General features: G+C 41.3%; 1 protein-coding gene across 1 annotated transcript in view; it reads left to right on the forward strand.

Moving 5' to 3' along the window:
* The window catches only part of ARHGAP10 (Rho GTPase activating protein 10), a 232,123-nt gene that overhangs the window by 151,868 nt on the left and 63,765 nt on the right, over positions 1-16,490 (forward strand). Inside the window, exons 16-18 of the mRNA XM_065405556.1 lie at positions 3,225-3,283; positions 6,146-6,251; positions 6,911-7,070. Of these exons, the coding sequence (XP_065261628.1) occupies positions 3,225-3,283; positions 6,146-6,251; positions 6,911-7,070 (325 nt within the window). The remainder of the gene's footprint in view (positions 1-3,224; positions 3,284-6,145; positions 6,252-6,910; positions 7,071-16,490) is intronic.

Below are 16,490 nucleotides of genomic sequence, written 5' to 3' on the forward strand. Positions count from 1 at the left end.
AATACTTCCTGGATATTAGACCCCTTAATGCAGGGGTGAGCAAACTACGGCCCGCGGGCTGGATCCAGCCCCTCAGGGCTTCGGACCCGGCCTGCGGAATTGCCCCCCGTGGCTCTGCGGGCCCCGCGCCGCTCTCAGAAGTGGCCGGCACCATGTCCCTGCAGCCCCTGGGTGGGGGGGCAGAGCGCTCAATGCGTTGCGCTTGTCTCCAGGCACCGCCCCCTGCAGCTCCCATTGGCCAGGAACGGGGAACTGCAGCCAATGAGAGCTTCGGGGGAGGTACCTGGAGGCGTGGCAAGGGCAGCGCACGCGGAGTCCTCCGCCCCTCTTCCCTGCCCCCAGAGGCCGCAGCGCTTCCTGGAGCAGCGCGGGGCCAGGGCAGGCATGCAGGGAGCCTGCCCTGGCCCTGGTGCACACCGCTACCACTCCGGAGCCCAAACCCTGCCTGCCCCCTGCCCCCCAACTCCCTGCCCTAAGCCCTCTGCCTGCACCTTGCACCCCTACTGCACCCCAACTCCCTGTCCTGAACCCCCTCATACACCCCACGCCCCTCCTGCACCCCAACCCCCTGCCCTGAGCTCCTGCTGTACCCTGCACCCCCGTGCAACCCAACCCCCTGCCTTGAGCTCCCTGCCACACCCCACACCCCTCCTGTACCCCAACCCCCTGCCCTGAGCCCCCGCTGCACCCCTCCTGCACCCCAACCCCCTTCCCTGAGCCCCCTCATACACCCCACACCCCTCCTTTGCCCCAATCCCTTGCCCTGAGCCTCTTCCTGCACACCGCACCCCCTCCCACACCCTGCACCCCCTCCCGCACCCCAACCCCCTGCCCTGGCCCTGCATACAATTTCCTGACCCAGATGTGGCCCTCGGCCCAAAGAGTTTGCCCACCCCTGCCTTAATGCCTGAAAGTTAGAGAGCCAAAAATTGAGGCATCCTAAATCACTAGTGAGTTTTGAAAATGGCTATCAGCTCTCCAGCACTTACTGCAATAAAAAGATGATGCTATTGAAAGAAAAGGTCTCTCTTTCTGTAACCCGAATCCCACAATCCTTTGTGCTTACATTGTGACAGGTTTCAGAGCGGTAGCCGTGTTCGTCTGTATCAGCAAAAACAGCGAGGAGTCCTATTCACTCCACAATTTCACTCCATGCATCTGATGAAGTGGGTTTTAGCCCCCAAAAGCTTATGCCCAAATAAACTTGTTAGTCTCTAAGGTGCCACAAGGACTCCTCGTTGTTTTGTGCTTACATTGTGACTCACTAACCTGCGCAACTCAAATAGAAAATACTTGCAAAGAACGGTTGTGATCAGTTCATAGTTAACTAAATTTACAACAAAAATTCATAAAATATTTATGTTCAAATAAATTAAAGGAAATGATGATTTGTTCTTTAATATCTATGAACCAAAAAGAAGGTATATTAATGGATAGACTAAAGTGAATTATTCATTTAGCTCTAGCGTCGAAGGTTTTATATATTCCTTTGCATCTGATGTAATAAAATATTCTGTTGCACTTCCTTATTTTTAAATCCTTATTTTAAATCATCTGGCCAACTGACTCTCTCTATCATCCTGGCCATGCAGGAAGAAAGATGAGATGCAATGGATGTGGTTTAATTGGGCCACAACTTTATTCACTTAAAATATCTGGGAATATCCAGCAATAAATTGTACAGTGCAGATCATCATTCTTTCCTTTATTGTTTCCACCTAATTGGGAGGTCAGCTGTCAGACCTCCCCCTTCCCAGCCTGCACACAGCCAAACTGTGTCTAATACCCTGTCGCGCTCTTCTTGTATGAGGGTTAGGAGTAGTAGAAAAAGTGGTGGGTGTGTGTGTCTTCTACCAGACGTTAAAAACCACAAACCCAGCTTCCTTAGGGGATGCATTCCCCAGTCTACTTCCAAGTGGGGGGTGGGAGACTGTTGTCCAGCTTGTCGGGGGAGAAGGTATAGCACTTCCCAGCTAGGAGAGGGAGCAAGGCTTAGAAGCTGCTGCAAAAAGTGGGGAGTGGGTCAGCATGGCGATGCTGATTTATCCTCAGGGATCGAAAGGTCTGGAGAGTTCAAATCCTGGTGGGAGAAGCCCCTTTTCTCTGGATCGGGTACCACCCTCCTGCCCCGTGAGGTGGCAAAATGCCAGGTTTAGTCAGGACCTGCTGTGGGCATCGGGCTAGCTGCTCCTTTTGGGGCGGGGGAGGAGAAACAGGGAAGGAATTTTTCCCTCACCACCAGATTGGCCTAGGTGGAGTGTGGGGGCGGGGGGATTCACCTTCCCCACAGCAGGTTTAGGGAGGGCTTTGTTATGGTGAGTAGGGAAGGGAGCTAGGCTATGATGTTGCAACTCATATTGTAAGTGTGGGGCAGATGTCCAGTGTCACAGGGAAATTATACAGTGACCAGATAAATGGCTTTCTGTAACCTACCTTAACCCTCATTTGAGATAGGGCGATGGTAAGGTTCTAGCAAGGCAAAAAAAACAAAAATAACACTCTGACTTGGCCAGTCAGGTGATGAGGGAAAAATTCCTCCCAGCCCTGAAATAAAAATGTGACTAGTGCAGTGCCCCCAGCAGATCATGAAAAAAATAGTTCTGTTCTAATCCCATCGGTGGGAAGGTGAGTGTTACTATCCCATGATTGATTAAAGTAAGGGCTTCTCCAGGAATGCACAGGATATGACACCCCGCCCCGGGGATGCGGGGGGCGGGCGGGGTACAACTGGAGTGGATACATGTTCGGCCACATCCCTTAGCTCCATTTAGATAAATTTCTCCTCCCCACCCTTGTAACCCAATTGTGCAGGGGTCCCTTAAAGGGGACACAGACCCACAACATTCAGTTTCAGTGAGCATATTTTTAAAAGAAACTGATGAACAATTAGTTACACAGCATGCCTATATTTTATTCATCTGTAAGGCAATCTCAAAATGTACGGAAGGTGTTTATACTATATTGGAGGCCTCACTTCAGCTGGTGGAGTTTAGGTCTTGGGTTTAATCATGTTGTTTTCCTAGGTTTGTGCTCTTAAATGTCACACTTCAGCTTGTACTATAAATCTTTGAAATCCTGCAAGCTGCCCCCACCGGGGGCTCTCCCCAGTGGAAGGTGACACTGCATCATATTGAAAGACTTTCCTGCTTGGAATAAATGTGAATAGAAACAAATGTACATGAGCTTACTGTATTTAGTGATTCCATGTCGTCTTTGTCTTCCAGAAGTCTTCCAGAGCCCCTAATGACGTATGAGTTGCACAGAGAGTTCATCATTCCTGCCAGTAAATATTTGACTACAGTTCAAATAGAACTATTTTATAATAGCACTGTTCTAGCACTGAGGAGCAGACATTGAAAATGTAGTCTCAGATAAATTGCTCATTTCAACTGAATAAATAACAGAGGTATAGGAAAAAATTGGAACCTTTTAAAAAAGAAAGTTGGGGATGTTAATATGAAGTTAAATAGGGGTATGCCGTCAATGCAATATCTATAGAGATCTATATATGTATAAGCATATATATGTTCATAGATACATAAATGCATTGTATATTGATAGACTCCATGGGGCAAGTTTTTGCTTGGCTTAGTGCATTTCACTCTGTTTTGATTATATTAATTTTTTAGTTAGAATTTTAAAGTTCTGGATTTATTTCCTATACCAGTTATACCATAGTGAATATTATATACCCAATTTTCTTGCAGTAGTTTGGGACGGTAATATTTTCATCTCCTTAAGCCGTTTATAAAGAAATGAAATTTAGTAGGATACAGTATGCTGGGGGAGGGGGGAGACAAGCTCCCTTGGATCATAAAAATGACTGCCACCTGATCCTTGTTTTCAGAGCCATCTCCCTGGGAGGCTTGTATCCAAGCTGGCCTAAAGGTGCCTCATATATTACTAGAAGAAAGGAATGTACAGGCCAAATTAAACTGTGGCAGTTAAAGTAAAGATTTAGAGAAGGTAGAGCAGGAGTTGTAGTTCAGCTGCATGATTTCTAATGTAAATGGAATTGTCTGAGGAGTAGAAATTGCATAAGAAACAATGTTGACAGAATAGCCAACAAATATTTAGCTGATTTGCTTTCCAGCCTGTGGCACTTCTGGCAATCCATGAGAACTGAAGTTAAAAACAATTGTCCTCAAAATTTTACTTTATCTTGTTGACTAGTATTAAAGACTGGAAAAAACAGCAGAATGCTAGTTTCTAGTCCTTGCTAGAGTATTTTCATATTTCAAAAAAGAGATAAAACTTTACTGAACAGGTTTAGGTAGGGGCGTGTGTGTGTGTGTATGTATATACTTGCTTACACCATCATTATGGTGATTGGATTTGATAAAACTAGATAGATGTTTTTTCGCAGAATTCACAAGTGACAACAAAGAGGAAATATTTTCTAACCTTATTGCATAGTTAGCCTTGAAATTCACTGCCATACAATGTAATTGAGGTGAAGAGCTTAGTAGAATTCAAGACATTTACATAAATAATGAGTACATACAGCGTTACATGCGATAGGATTTAAAACATTCCCTTTCCCCAAAGGAAATAACAGTATAAGTTTTCTGTATTTCTTCCCCCCCACCCCCAATTTTATTAGGTCTACTGGAAGATGTTTGTTTACTGGTCTTAAGAATACAATATCCACAAGTACTAAAAAATTGCATAAGCCCATATGTGCAATGGCTAAACTTGTCAAGCAAGGAGAAGAAACTTGAACAACACTACATTAATTTCAGCCATTCCATTTAAAAAAAAAAGAAAAGCTTCTAAGTATCTTTCTAACCTAAGGTATAAAATTGTAGTAGATAATAAGGAGTGGGCTGTATTAAATTGCAGCAGAATGTAGTCCACCCATTTTCTTAACAAGTATTGTTTGGGGCAATCAGTAGCCCTTGACAGTGACACATAATTCATTTGATGAAGCGTCACTTTACCTGGCATTCAGGATTCCACAGTACTCTGAAGGAGTTTTACTTTGAAGAGAGTTGGATTGTTTTTTGGGGCTCTCTGAATTTGGCTGATCAGAAGTAAAACTGTTGGCTTGCTGGTGGCATTTTCCTCAGTGAAGTTCCACCAAGAATGTTCTGTACCAAAAATGTTTCCAAATCTATTGAAAGAAACACCTATCAAAATTGTAGTAAATACCTAATGTCTGGAATAAATTTAGGATAGTGCAGTCAGAGTAGTAGTATTGGTTTCAGAACTTCTCAGGTTCACTGTATGTCCTAATGCCCATAATGGTTTTCTGTTATGTACCTTTCCTTCAGTACTAACTTACAAAACGATATGGTCTTACACACATCTTACTACAATCCATTCTTCAGATTTAGTTTTATTAAGAGAAACAATAATGTAAAATAAAAAAAGACTGATTTATTTTTTTCACATCTTGCAAATCTTTTTCAGCTATTTAAGCCCTTGTGTGGCCTAAATTGTTTGTTTCTTTGCTATGTACAAGGAAGCCATTGCATCTTTACACCCAGCTGTGTTACCAATTACACCACTGCCAACAGTGAGAGATGTAGTTGATATCAAGAATCCTTTATCCTGGTAATCTAACTCTGCAGCCTTATCAGGGTTATTGGCCTACATCTTTAAAAAGTGTTAGTTTTTCTCTTCTGAACCCTTTAGTCCTCTCTGAATGTTATTTTCCGGTGTAGTTTCTAATGCAAGGTATTTTGAAGGAGTGTCAACAGCTGTCTAGCACCAACAAAACTCAATGTAAATGATAAGGATAATTAATAAGCGATGTCAAAAGGATAAAGAAGCATCCTTTCACACTTGGTTTTCACAATGAGATGCTGTAGCTAGTAATATAACCCCTTGCTTTGCAGTATTTTTCTAAGCATGTGTGTGATGCAGTAGAATATCTGCATCTTTTTTTAAAAAATATAGATGAGCAGAAAGAGGCATCCATTTACAAGTGGATTGAAAATCACTTCACAAAATAAGAAATGGGCAGATAGTACTAGAACAGGACGACTTGAAACACAACGTGCATGTATTGAGTTCTGCTCTATTTGGAGATATATAAGTGCAAAACCAAAGTATGCTAGGAATGTTTTGTTTTGGGGTTGGTGTGTATGGGTGGGGCAGGATTTCTATCTTTGAGATACAGTTACTTGTTTCTGTTATGTAGAAAGTGGCAGCCCTGAGTCCAGAGTTAACGCTATCCACTTCTTGGTTCATAAACTTCCAGAGAAGAACAGAGAGATGCTGGACATGTTGGTGAAACATTTAGCAAAGTAAGCACCATGGCTTCTTTTATTAGTTTTCAGAGAGTTCTCCCCCTTCTTCCCTCCCTCCCCCCCATTTTTTTTTCTTCTATTTTTTCTACAATTGGGCACATTGACTGTGGTTGGCACCAAGGCTGGTCGTGATGGTATTAGACACAGTACCAGGCACCAAACCTATGGAAGAAGATGAGAAGTTTGACTCGCGCTATGTGTGTTTTGGAAAAGAGGGCAGAAATCTAATCTGTTAATGAAGTCATACAAGTATTTACTTAGCAATTCTGCCAGCAATTGAGGGCTTGATTGAAGTGAGAAAGTGAATTTATACTTTCTCTTTGCAAATTCTGGCAAAGAGAATACTAGAGGTTTGTTAGCAAAATTAGGTTGGTTTCACACTTACCAAAGTCCAAGGCTAAGTGCATTGTACACATTTAAGTTCAATAAATGACGACTTTTGTTTCTTCTTAAAATGCAGATGGAAGAATGGGTTTCCTACTTTCCAAAATTCAACATGGTTTTATTCGGAGAAACTTTGTACAAAATAAACTTCTAAAATATGGATTAGGGAAATGTAATGTTTTCATTTGTAAAGTATACTTCAGTTTCCAAGAGTATTGGCAATTTTTCATAACTTGTTTCCTGTTTTTTTTCTTCCAATTCTTTTGAAAAAGCGTTGCAGACCATGCCAAGAAAAATCTAATGACTGTAGCAAATTTAGGAGTAGTATTTGGACCAACCTTAATGAGGCCACAGGAAGAAACTGTGGCAGCTATCATGGACCTAAAGTTTCAGAATATCGTGGTGGAAATCCTTATAGAAAACCATGAGAAGGTGAGACTCTGTGTGTGTTTAAAAATTTGCTTGATAGCATTATTATTATGCATAGAATGTGGCATGAAATAAACATTACATCTTACGGGCATATGATTTTACATATGTACATACAGATTTTTCACATGTGCCCCATTGCCCCCATAATTGTCACTTTTGAGTATGTAAATTGATCTATCAACATACACATCAAGCACATTTAGATGTATATTTACTCAGAATGCACATACATCTGTGCTAATTGTATACACATGAGTTTTCATGAACACTTGCACATGCACAAAGAAAGGGGCTCCTTCTGTCTATTGGATGTGACAGCAGACTGGAAGTGAGAGAACCTGTGCTCTGTTTTCAGCTTTGCCATTAATTGTGCCTGAACTTGGTCATACCACTTAACCTTTCTGTGCCTGTTTCCCTCACCTGTAAAACAGGACTCATAGACTTTGAGCTTTACAGGGGGAAAGCACTGTTTGAGAGCTAGGTATCAATAATACTCTTATTTAAAAAAATCTCATTTAAAATATGTTTTCATTTTCTCAAGTCTTTGCTTTCTAGTGTAAAAGTTACAATGGAAGCTGTTGCTGCTGGTTAAAGTACCCCACACAATGTTCCTCAGAGCAGACATTCAAAATATCATCATGCATCCTCTCTTGACTTCCCATCATTGCAGTGTAAACCCACCCAGGGGTTCTACTAGGCATCCCCTGCTTGACTTCCCCTTAGTGAGTCTTTTGGGCCCAGCTTGGCATCTTGTATTTAATCCCCCTTTTGTGAGGCCTCAGATGCCCTGCTTGGCTCTGTTGGGCTCCTCCTGGGTATAATTCCTTCTTGATTGGAGTGGTTGGGAGAAAGAGGTGGCAAATCCCAAGCCTTCCCACTCACATTGTCAAAATGAGCGGTCACAGTAGATTGTGCAGAAATTAATAATATGATCTTCTCTCTCCTTTCTTATGTGCTTTGAGCAGTGAAATAGTTAATACTTGAAATGTCAACATCATTAGCTATCTGAGTTAGTCTCCATTCAGATGAATGGGACAGCCTGCACCCCTTGGAACAATTGTTTCCGGTTCTGCAAAGGAACCCTTGGTTCATAACACTTGGTTCATATTTTTGACGCTACCTCAGCAACTGTAACAACTAATATATAGAGAGTTTCAATTCTGGAGACCAAAAATAAAAAGGCTTCCCCATACTGGTACATAAAGGCTGAATCCAAGCCGTGGTCCATTTAATTCATGCTTATCTAGATCCCTAAACAACACATCGTTGGCAAACCAGGCTGGTTCTTTGCCATCTCAGCTGCTTATACACCTCTACCTCGATATAACGCGAATTCGGATATAACGCGGTAAACCAGCGCTCCAGGGGCGCAGGGCTGCGCGCTCCAGCGGATCAAAGCAAGTTCGATATAACGCGGTTTCACCTATAACACGGTAAGATTTTTTTGGCTCCCGAGGACAGCGTTATATCGGGGTAGAGGTGTATTTTTTTTAGAAACTGGACACTGGTTGAATGTTTGAACCAGCAGTTGTAGTGGCTTTTCTCGTTCCCTGTGAAAAGAAGTGTAGCAGAGAAGATGGGAATGGAAAGTACATCAGAGTGATACTGTATCAGCTTACACAACTCAATCTTTCATGCCTCCTTAGGATCTTGAAGGGCTATCATTTATATATTTTTCTAAAGGGGCTTTTAGTTTCTACCATTACCCTTGCCAGCAAGGGTCTACCTATCCCACTTCTCTGTTGTGCACAGTGTTGCTGTCGCCCAGACTGACAGGAATCTCCAAGACCAGTGGAGGGTGGACTCAGTGTATGATAGCTAAATGGGCAGGCAGACACCTGTAGGGGTGTCACAGCCATTATAGTCAGACTAAACACATTTTCTTTTAAAAACGAATCTTCTTTCCCTGGCTCTCAACAAGTAGTTGGTAGTATAGGCAAACAGGTATATTGGCAGCAAGGTGCTCATTTTTGCATAGATAGTCTTCTTAATAACAAAACTTCTACATGTGTCAGACTTTCCAAAGAGACTTACATTATTTTTATTTTATTTATAACCTTGGTAAAATCCCAGGAGACAGTTTGCCAGCTGTGGGTACAGTCCTGGCATGTTAAACATGTAGAGATGTGACATTTCATTCAGTTGTAAATCTCTCTCCTTGCTAATGATTAGCAGCTTCTGCTTTAGAGAATCTAAAATTGGGATAGTAGTAATTCTGTAGGGTCAAGACTGAGGTGCAGTGAGAAGTTTGAAGTAACACTTACCCAGCTTCTGCCTGCACAATGCATGCCTCTAGCATTCTATAGAGGAAACCCTCCTTTCTTTGGCATCAAATTCAATTCAGTATTTAAAAACAGACCATAACTTCAGAAGTGAATATTGAACCAGTTTTTCTAGTCCAAATTCAATGGGTTCAGTAGGTTTTAGTCTGAATAATGATAAAACTGCGCCACCTTTTATGATGCTGTCAAGCTGTCATTAAGCATCATTAACGTTCTCTAAGCACTGCTGTATGGGCAGCTTTGTTGACGGATTGCAACAACTCAGTCTTAGTAAGAGAAATAATTAGTTAGGTTACTAACTTTGAAATAACGGTGCAGTAACAGCCATCATCACTCAACTGAATCTTAATTAGAGAACTCTTATACAATTTATGTGTGAAGAAAACTGGCTCTGGGACTTGCCCTGGAATAAGAATATCTTGCTTAATCCAGAAGCTATTTTTGAAGCTTTGTTAAGTACTTTATTTTCTACTAGCTGGAAAACAATCAGTGCAGCTTTCACCTTGTTTACAGACCTTATATGTATTTCCAACTGGTGGTGGCAAGCCAATTATAGTAGCTTTGTAGTGGTGGGTGTATCAAATTAAAGTAGACCAGTACTGAGACTGTGGAAGCAATGACTGCTGCAGCTACAGGAACCTGAGGGATCAGTAGCCGGCATTAGAATCAAAGTGAGATTAAGGATACAAGGGGTGAATGGGGATTAAGGAAAGATGAGTTCAATATTCATATTTGTCAAATGTAAATGGGTGTATTAGGGCACACTCTACTTTTGACACACTGGCATCTACCCCAAACTCCAGCTTGTAGGACCAGCTGCAGAAGGCAGGGACCTTCAAACATTTAGAGAACTTTTTCTGGACTTCCTCTGTTCTGTGCTGATTGGCTGTTTGCTTCAACCCTTTCTTTCCCCCTCCCTCACAATCATTTCACCTCAATTTCACTCCAAACCTGCACTTCTAACCCTCTTCACCCTTGTCCTGTCCCCCCATATCCCCTTTCCCTTCAGTGTCCCCTCTTCCTTCACGCTTATTTCCATTTATCTGATTGCCATCACCCAAAAATCATGGAACTAACATGAGGTTTTCTGCCATCACATTGTTCACTCTGCTTGTGTGTAACACATACCCTGTACCCCATGCTGTGCCTGTTTTTTCTGTTTAGCTTGTAAGCTCTTTAGGGCGAGAACCATCTACTAGTTTGGGTTTGCACAATACCTTGCACAGTAGTGATCAGTTCTTGCTTGGTCCTTAGGTACTACTGTAGTGAACATGACCAATAATAATATCAGCCTTTCATGAAAGAGGCCTTGATGTGTGTCTCCTTTTATTTCTCTTGGCGGGTTAAAGACTATTATTTGACTTTTTCCCCAGGAGTTGCACTGGCCAGCAGTTCCTAGCAATAACTGCCCTAATGGTCTCTGCTCCTGAGTGCCATTGGAGGTATATGAACCTACACTCAGGAAGACTGTTCTTGCATTGCCTGGCAACATGAAGAGAGTACACATCCTTGTCACCAAGCAGCATAATGTTTTGGTCTGTCATTGGAAAGACTGTCTAGTGAAATGAATGTAACCGTCACCATCCAAAAGTGTTACTTGTGTGCCATTGAGGCATACCTTAATGTGGAGCATTTTGGTTCCTCAACCCCAAAATAAGCTTCCATTAAAAGAAAAAAGCTGAAATAAAAAAAAAGAGTGAAAAAGAAAATACGACAGGGGGAAAATGCTGGAAAAGAGGAAAAGTCTCAGTGAGAAGAGAATAGATAAGTTTAAGTATGGGGGAACGATGAGGGGAGGACAGAATAGCAAGAAGAAATGGCAAAAACAGGAGAAAATGAAGATTACAAAGGAAAAAAATTGAAAGAAGGGCCAGACAAGAGTTCCATAAGGAAAGAAGGAAACCAGAGTCTACTAAGGAAAGAGAGCAAAGAGGAGAAGAGGAGTAAGGAAAGAATGAGACCCCTCCAAAGAATTCAGAAAATTTAAATCCATAGGCAAAAACCATCCAGAAATGTTCATTTTTAAAAGATATGTTACTTGCTGTTGGAAGAGTGAAGAATGTATTCATTCTTTTTCCTTCTTCAGCTTTATAAATGTTAAGGGTAGTTAACTGAATTTTATGTTGCTTAAAATGTATCTTTATATGTCGTATTGTAGTCTGTTCATATGGGGAACTCATTAAAGTGAAGTACCAATATTTGAATGTATTTTCATCATTTAGTTTTAAAGTAGACATGCCACAGTATTTGTATTTTAAAATTAAAAGGTAGTTTAATATAGAGTAGTATTTTAATATTTTTATCTGTCAAGCTAGTAATTATTTAAAAAAATAAAACTTAGTACTCTTTTGTCTTAAAAGCACTCTTCAGACATTAATCCTCACAATAGTCATGATATGAGTCAGGGAAATTAGCCCCTTCTTACAGATGGGAGAACCGAAGCAGAGAGGTGAAGATCTGCTCAAGACTGCAGAGTTGGTAAGGTGTGGCCACAAAGCAGCATTCTTAGCAACACTTCTAATTTCTGTTGATAGGGCACTGTTGCAGCAGAGTGCTCAAGACCTCTAGGACAGGCTGATAAAGCCATCTCTGAAGGCAAAGCTTTCCTCCCTCACCAGTCTTCAAGGAGGAGTGTGTAAGCAGATCCTCAAAGAAGGGGAGGGAGGGGACCTTAGACTTAACAGACCTGTCTCAATGTTGGAAAACTTGATGTACCACCCCAAGTCCCCTTTGCCATGAAGATTGGGATGGTGGACCAAGATACAGCATAAAACATGGCAGAGCTTCTTGAAACAGCCCATTCTGAATGCCTCTTGTTCTGGCATATGCTCATGCACCACCCTGCTTCTGGTTAGGGAAGATTTTACAGCAATACTTTGATTTTAATCCATCAAAGCACTTAAGCTTATGCTTAGTGTTAAGCACATGAGTAATCAGTGACATCAGTGGGACTATACATGTGCTTAAAAGCTTTGCTAGATCGGGACTCCAAAAAGCAACCCCCCCACCCCCCAAAAAATCTATGCTGTACCCTGGTGGAGGGCAACCTAGCAAGGAGTCTTCTAGACTGGCCAGGGAGTGGCTGGGTTTTTTAAGTCCTTGCTTCATCCTATGGACAGGGCCGGCGCAACCCATTAGGCGACCTTGCTGGTCGCCTAGGGTGCTACAATTTGGGGTGCGGCGACCGCGCCGGTATTTCGGCGTTGGGACCTTCCGCCGCCTCTGTGGGGGGCAGCATTTCGGGGCGGGCCCTTCCGTCGCCTAGGGCGGCAGAAAAGCTGGCGGCGCTCCTGCCTATGGAGATGGGTCCCACTAGATAATTGTTGTACAGGGGGATCCTGGTGGAAAGCAGCCTCCGAAGGCAGCCTCATGATGTAGCAATTCACTGAAAACAAATCAGTGCATTCATTTTTAAAAAATCTTCTATTTTGTGAGTCTTAAAAAGTAGCTTATAATAGAGAGGAGGCTGTGTATGTGATCTTGTTCCAATTGTGCAACAGCTGCTGAGATCAAAAAGAACTGAGCATGGTTCAGGGAATTGTAGTACATGGCTCCAAGAAAATAAAAATAAAAATAGTGTAAATCATCAGATCAGTGTAAAAAAAAAAAAATAGTCTCTAGGTCTGAAAGCAGCCTGTCAAAACATTGACTACACATGCATTGCATGCAAGTGGACAATTCTTCTTTCTGTGTTTTCACATACAATAGATTACAGTGGAATACTTCTTTCAACTCCATATAAAATTTCCAAATGGAGTAGACTTCTGTTCTTTTTGAACAAAATGCAGCATTGACAAAATTCCCAAGTAGGCAAACAGAAATGAGAATAGTAAGTGGAATTCAGATGACTAATACTCTCTTTGGGGCTAGATGGCAAGGCTTGTTAAGGTACTGACTTGCATGTGTTTAGCCTAAGGAGATCACTTTGGAGGGCTCCAGAAGGAATGCTGCTAAATGTATTTGGTAATAAAAGGAAATACCAAGTCAGGAAATTTTGCCAGAAAATGCTCTGAGAAAATGTAATCACAGCATTTTTGAAGATGTGAAAAAAGTTAAACCCTTCCATAGATTGAGCATTCCCTGGAATTATCCTCTGCTGCAGCTTCCCTTCATAAACAAAGTGCAGAATTTACAAGATTCCATCTTGTTGTTCTCTAGTGTCTGTTCTTCACTAGACCCACTAAATCGACCCCTGCTGTATCGATTGCAGCAGCGTCGATTTCCCCCTAGTGAAGACCAGCCCTCAGCCAAGTGGGTGTGAGTACCTAATTTGGCCCAGTGTTTCTGCCTATGTTCTTCATGAATTCTAACCCACTTTTGCTTTATTGAAGATGTCTTTAGAATCATGTGTATGACCCATTTTAGCAGCATTTCCCACCTAGCACAGTCAATATGTATTCCTTTGGTTGCAACAGTTGTTTATTTGTATTGTGGTCATGCCATCTGTCATCAGTCAAGGATCAAGGCCTTATTGCGGTAAGTGTCATACACAACATAATTAAAACATGGTCCCTGCCCCAAAGCACTTACGAGCTAAGTATAAAACAAATGACAAGAGATGGGTATAACAAATAGACTGGGGAGCACAAGATATGTTTGTTTATGAAGGAGTTCTGTAGCTGCAAACTACAAACTGAATTAAATATACAAATCTTTTTTGTTGCCTGGAAGGAAAAATAGTAGCAGGATTCTTACTATGCTAGTCAAGACCTGTTACATATAATTCCACTCTCAAAGATCATGCTTTAAACCATTTCATTCCCATGTTTCATACAACTAAAACTTTGATGGATAGATTGAATGTTGCCTGTATTCTCCATGTATAATTTTTCACAGATGCCTGTGTTTCATTTTGGAGATCTAAGCCATACTCTCTCTCATCACTAAAGATAAAATGGGGGAATTGTCTAGTTAGGTTTGGTGAAGCTATTCTTTGGCTACACCCTAGCTGAGTTTTATAACATTCCCTTTTATCTTTGCAGCTGCCTCTTATTCCCTTTGCCAAGAAAGAGGCATTCACATTCTCTTCCGGAATTCTTTATTTGCTCTTTTAGTAACTAAATATGTATGTTGTATTTGGGAAAGCTGTGAAATAGGATTATATTGAGTAAATCACCCTCTTGTTTAAAGGCATTAATTGTTCCTTTAAATCTCTCATAACTAAACAAGATGCGTAGAGCCTGCTGTACATGGCTATGATTTAAAGAGAGACCCTTTCCTTTTTTTTTTTTTTTTAATTCTCACTGATGCAAGTACTACTATTAGTAAAGTACCGTAATGAGAAGGTGGATTTCTGCTCACACCATGGACAGATGTGTGGCTATTTCAATCCTGACATATCAATTGCTAACTCTCTCTCCTCCACCCTTCAAAGAATAGCAACAAAATTTAGTGGCTTATCACAGTCTGTTCATTGCTATCAGGAGCATTCATGTCGTGAATTGTTAAAATGTGGAACAAGATCAGGATACAGAAGAAGCTGCAGTTTTTTCACTAGGAATGCTACTTTCAGAAAAGGCTGAGTCAGCAAACTCATAACTTGCAAGTGATCAAAGGACACAAGCTTTAACCTTGTTTCCCCCCCCCCCCCCCACCCTTTTCACAGCTGGCCTGTTAGACAGCAATCTTTTGTTTTAGAGTCTATGTATAGTTTCTGCATTATAGTACAAATACGAGCCACATAGTTTAAGGAGAAAGGCAGGCCAATTGAATGGTGTAAGAGTATACAGACACCATCATGTGGCACTGAAATTTTGCCCAACTGATAGCGCTTTTGGCAACTTGTCAGGAGCTCAAGGACATTGTATTAAGAGGAGCTGACAGCAGATGTTCCATTTTTAGTGTGGAGTTGAGACCCATGGACTCCACAAGTCCCAGCAAGCAGCACTCTATCTGAATATGAGCGACCAGGCTGCTGGGGCAGATTCTCTGTAAACTGCATCTTTGTACTGAAGACAAAGATGTGTGGGACTTCCTTTTAGAGCTCCATGGGCAGTCCCTGAAATACAGTGCTCTCAGTGTTGCCTGATATAATCTATTGATTATATATTGATTATTATATTGCTTGCTTAAGAATTCTCAGTTAGCATTCTGAGGCTTGATAGGTTCTTGTCCTAAGATCTGGCCCAATATTATTAAAATTACTGTTAAATTGGGAACCCCAATGTGCATTGTTGCAACACTTACACGTAGGAAATCTCACTATATTTATAATTGTTTTATGAATACAGTTAGCAAAGTCACAAACACTCTAACCCAGCAAGGTAAAAAGAGATAATACAATACACCTGAACATCCATATACTCTCACCATCCCTTGCAGAACAACCTAAAATGTTAGTCATGATCTTCCTCCTCCTCATGTCCTTCCTCATCAACACCACCACTGGTTGTCCTCCTGGCATCTCCAAAAGCACACAGCCTGGGATATAGGTTTTATAATGTGTTATTTTAACATCACTAAGCCTAATGCATATTCAGTAGGAGTTTCACTCCCTTTTCTTTATTTATAGTTCCTCTCCCTAACTCATGTTGGGATGCCCTTCTCCCATAGGTTATTAATCCTTGTACCTCAATCTTATTAGTATAAAAATAGTTCAGTGGTTCTTAACCTTTACTGCAGCCTGTACCCCTTTGGTTCTCACAAATATGGTCTCACACCCCTTATCAAAAATCATTAAAGTAGGTCAGTTCTTTAAACCTAGCTATATCATAACTATAGAATGAAAGAGAATTATATATTTATTTTAATTTTGCAGTTAAAATTTAATGCAGTAATCGTTAAAAATGTATAACGTTAATAAATACATAGATTTAATGAAACAAAGTAGTTGTACTTATGTGCCTGTGCTTAATTTGTGTTTTCGATGATTTACCTTCTAAAAAAATCTGGCCTGTCTCACACCCCCAGGGGGTGCGTGCACCCCAGGTTAAGAACCACTGCATTAGTTAGTTACCATGGCACACTGGTGGTCAGACATCAGCTGATGTCACTAACTTAAAATATTCCAAGTGGGTATAAACTAGCATCTTGTAGTTACCTACCAGCAGTTTTGTCATTCAGCATTCTATATTACGATATCTTATGATTTAGGGTTACTCTTGGTTAGCTACTTATGCTAGGACTTTTTTGGGCCTTA

Source organism: Emys orbicularis, chromosome 5 (assembly GCF_028017835.1).
Source record: "Emys orbicularis isolate rEmyOrb1 chromosome 5, rEmyOrb1.hap1, whole genome shotgun sequence".
Lineage (NCBI taxonomy): Eukaryota > Metazoa > Chordata > Testudines > Emydidae > Emys > Emys orbicularis.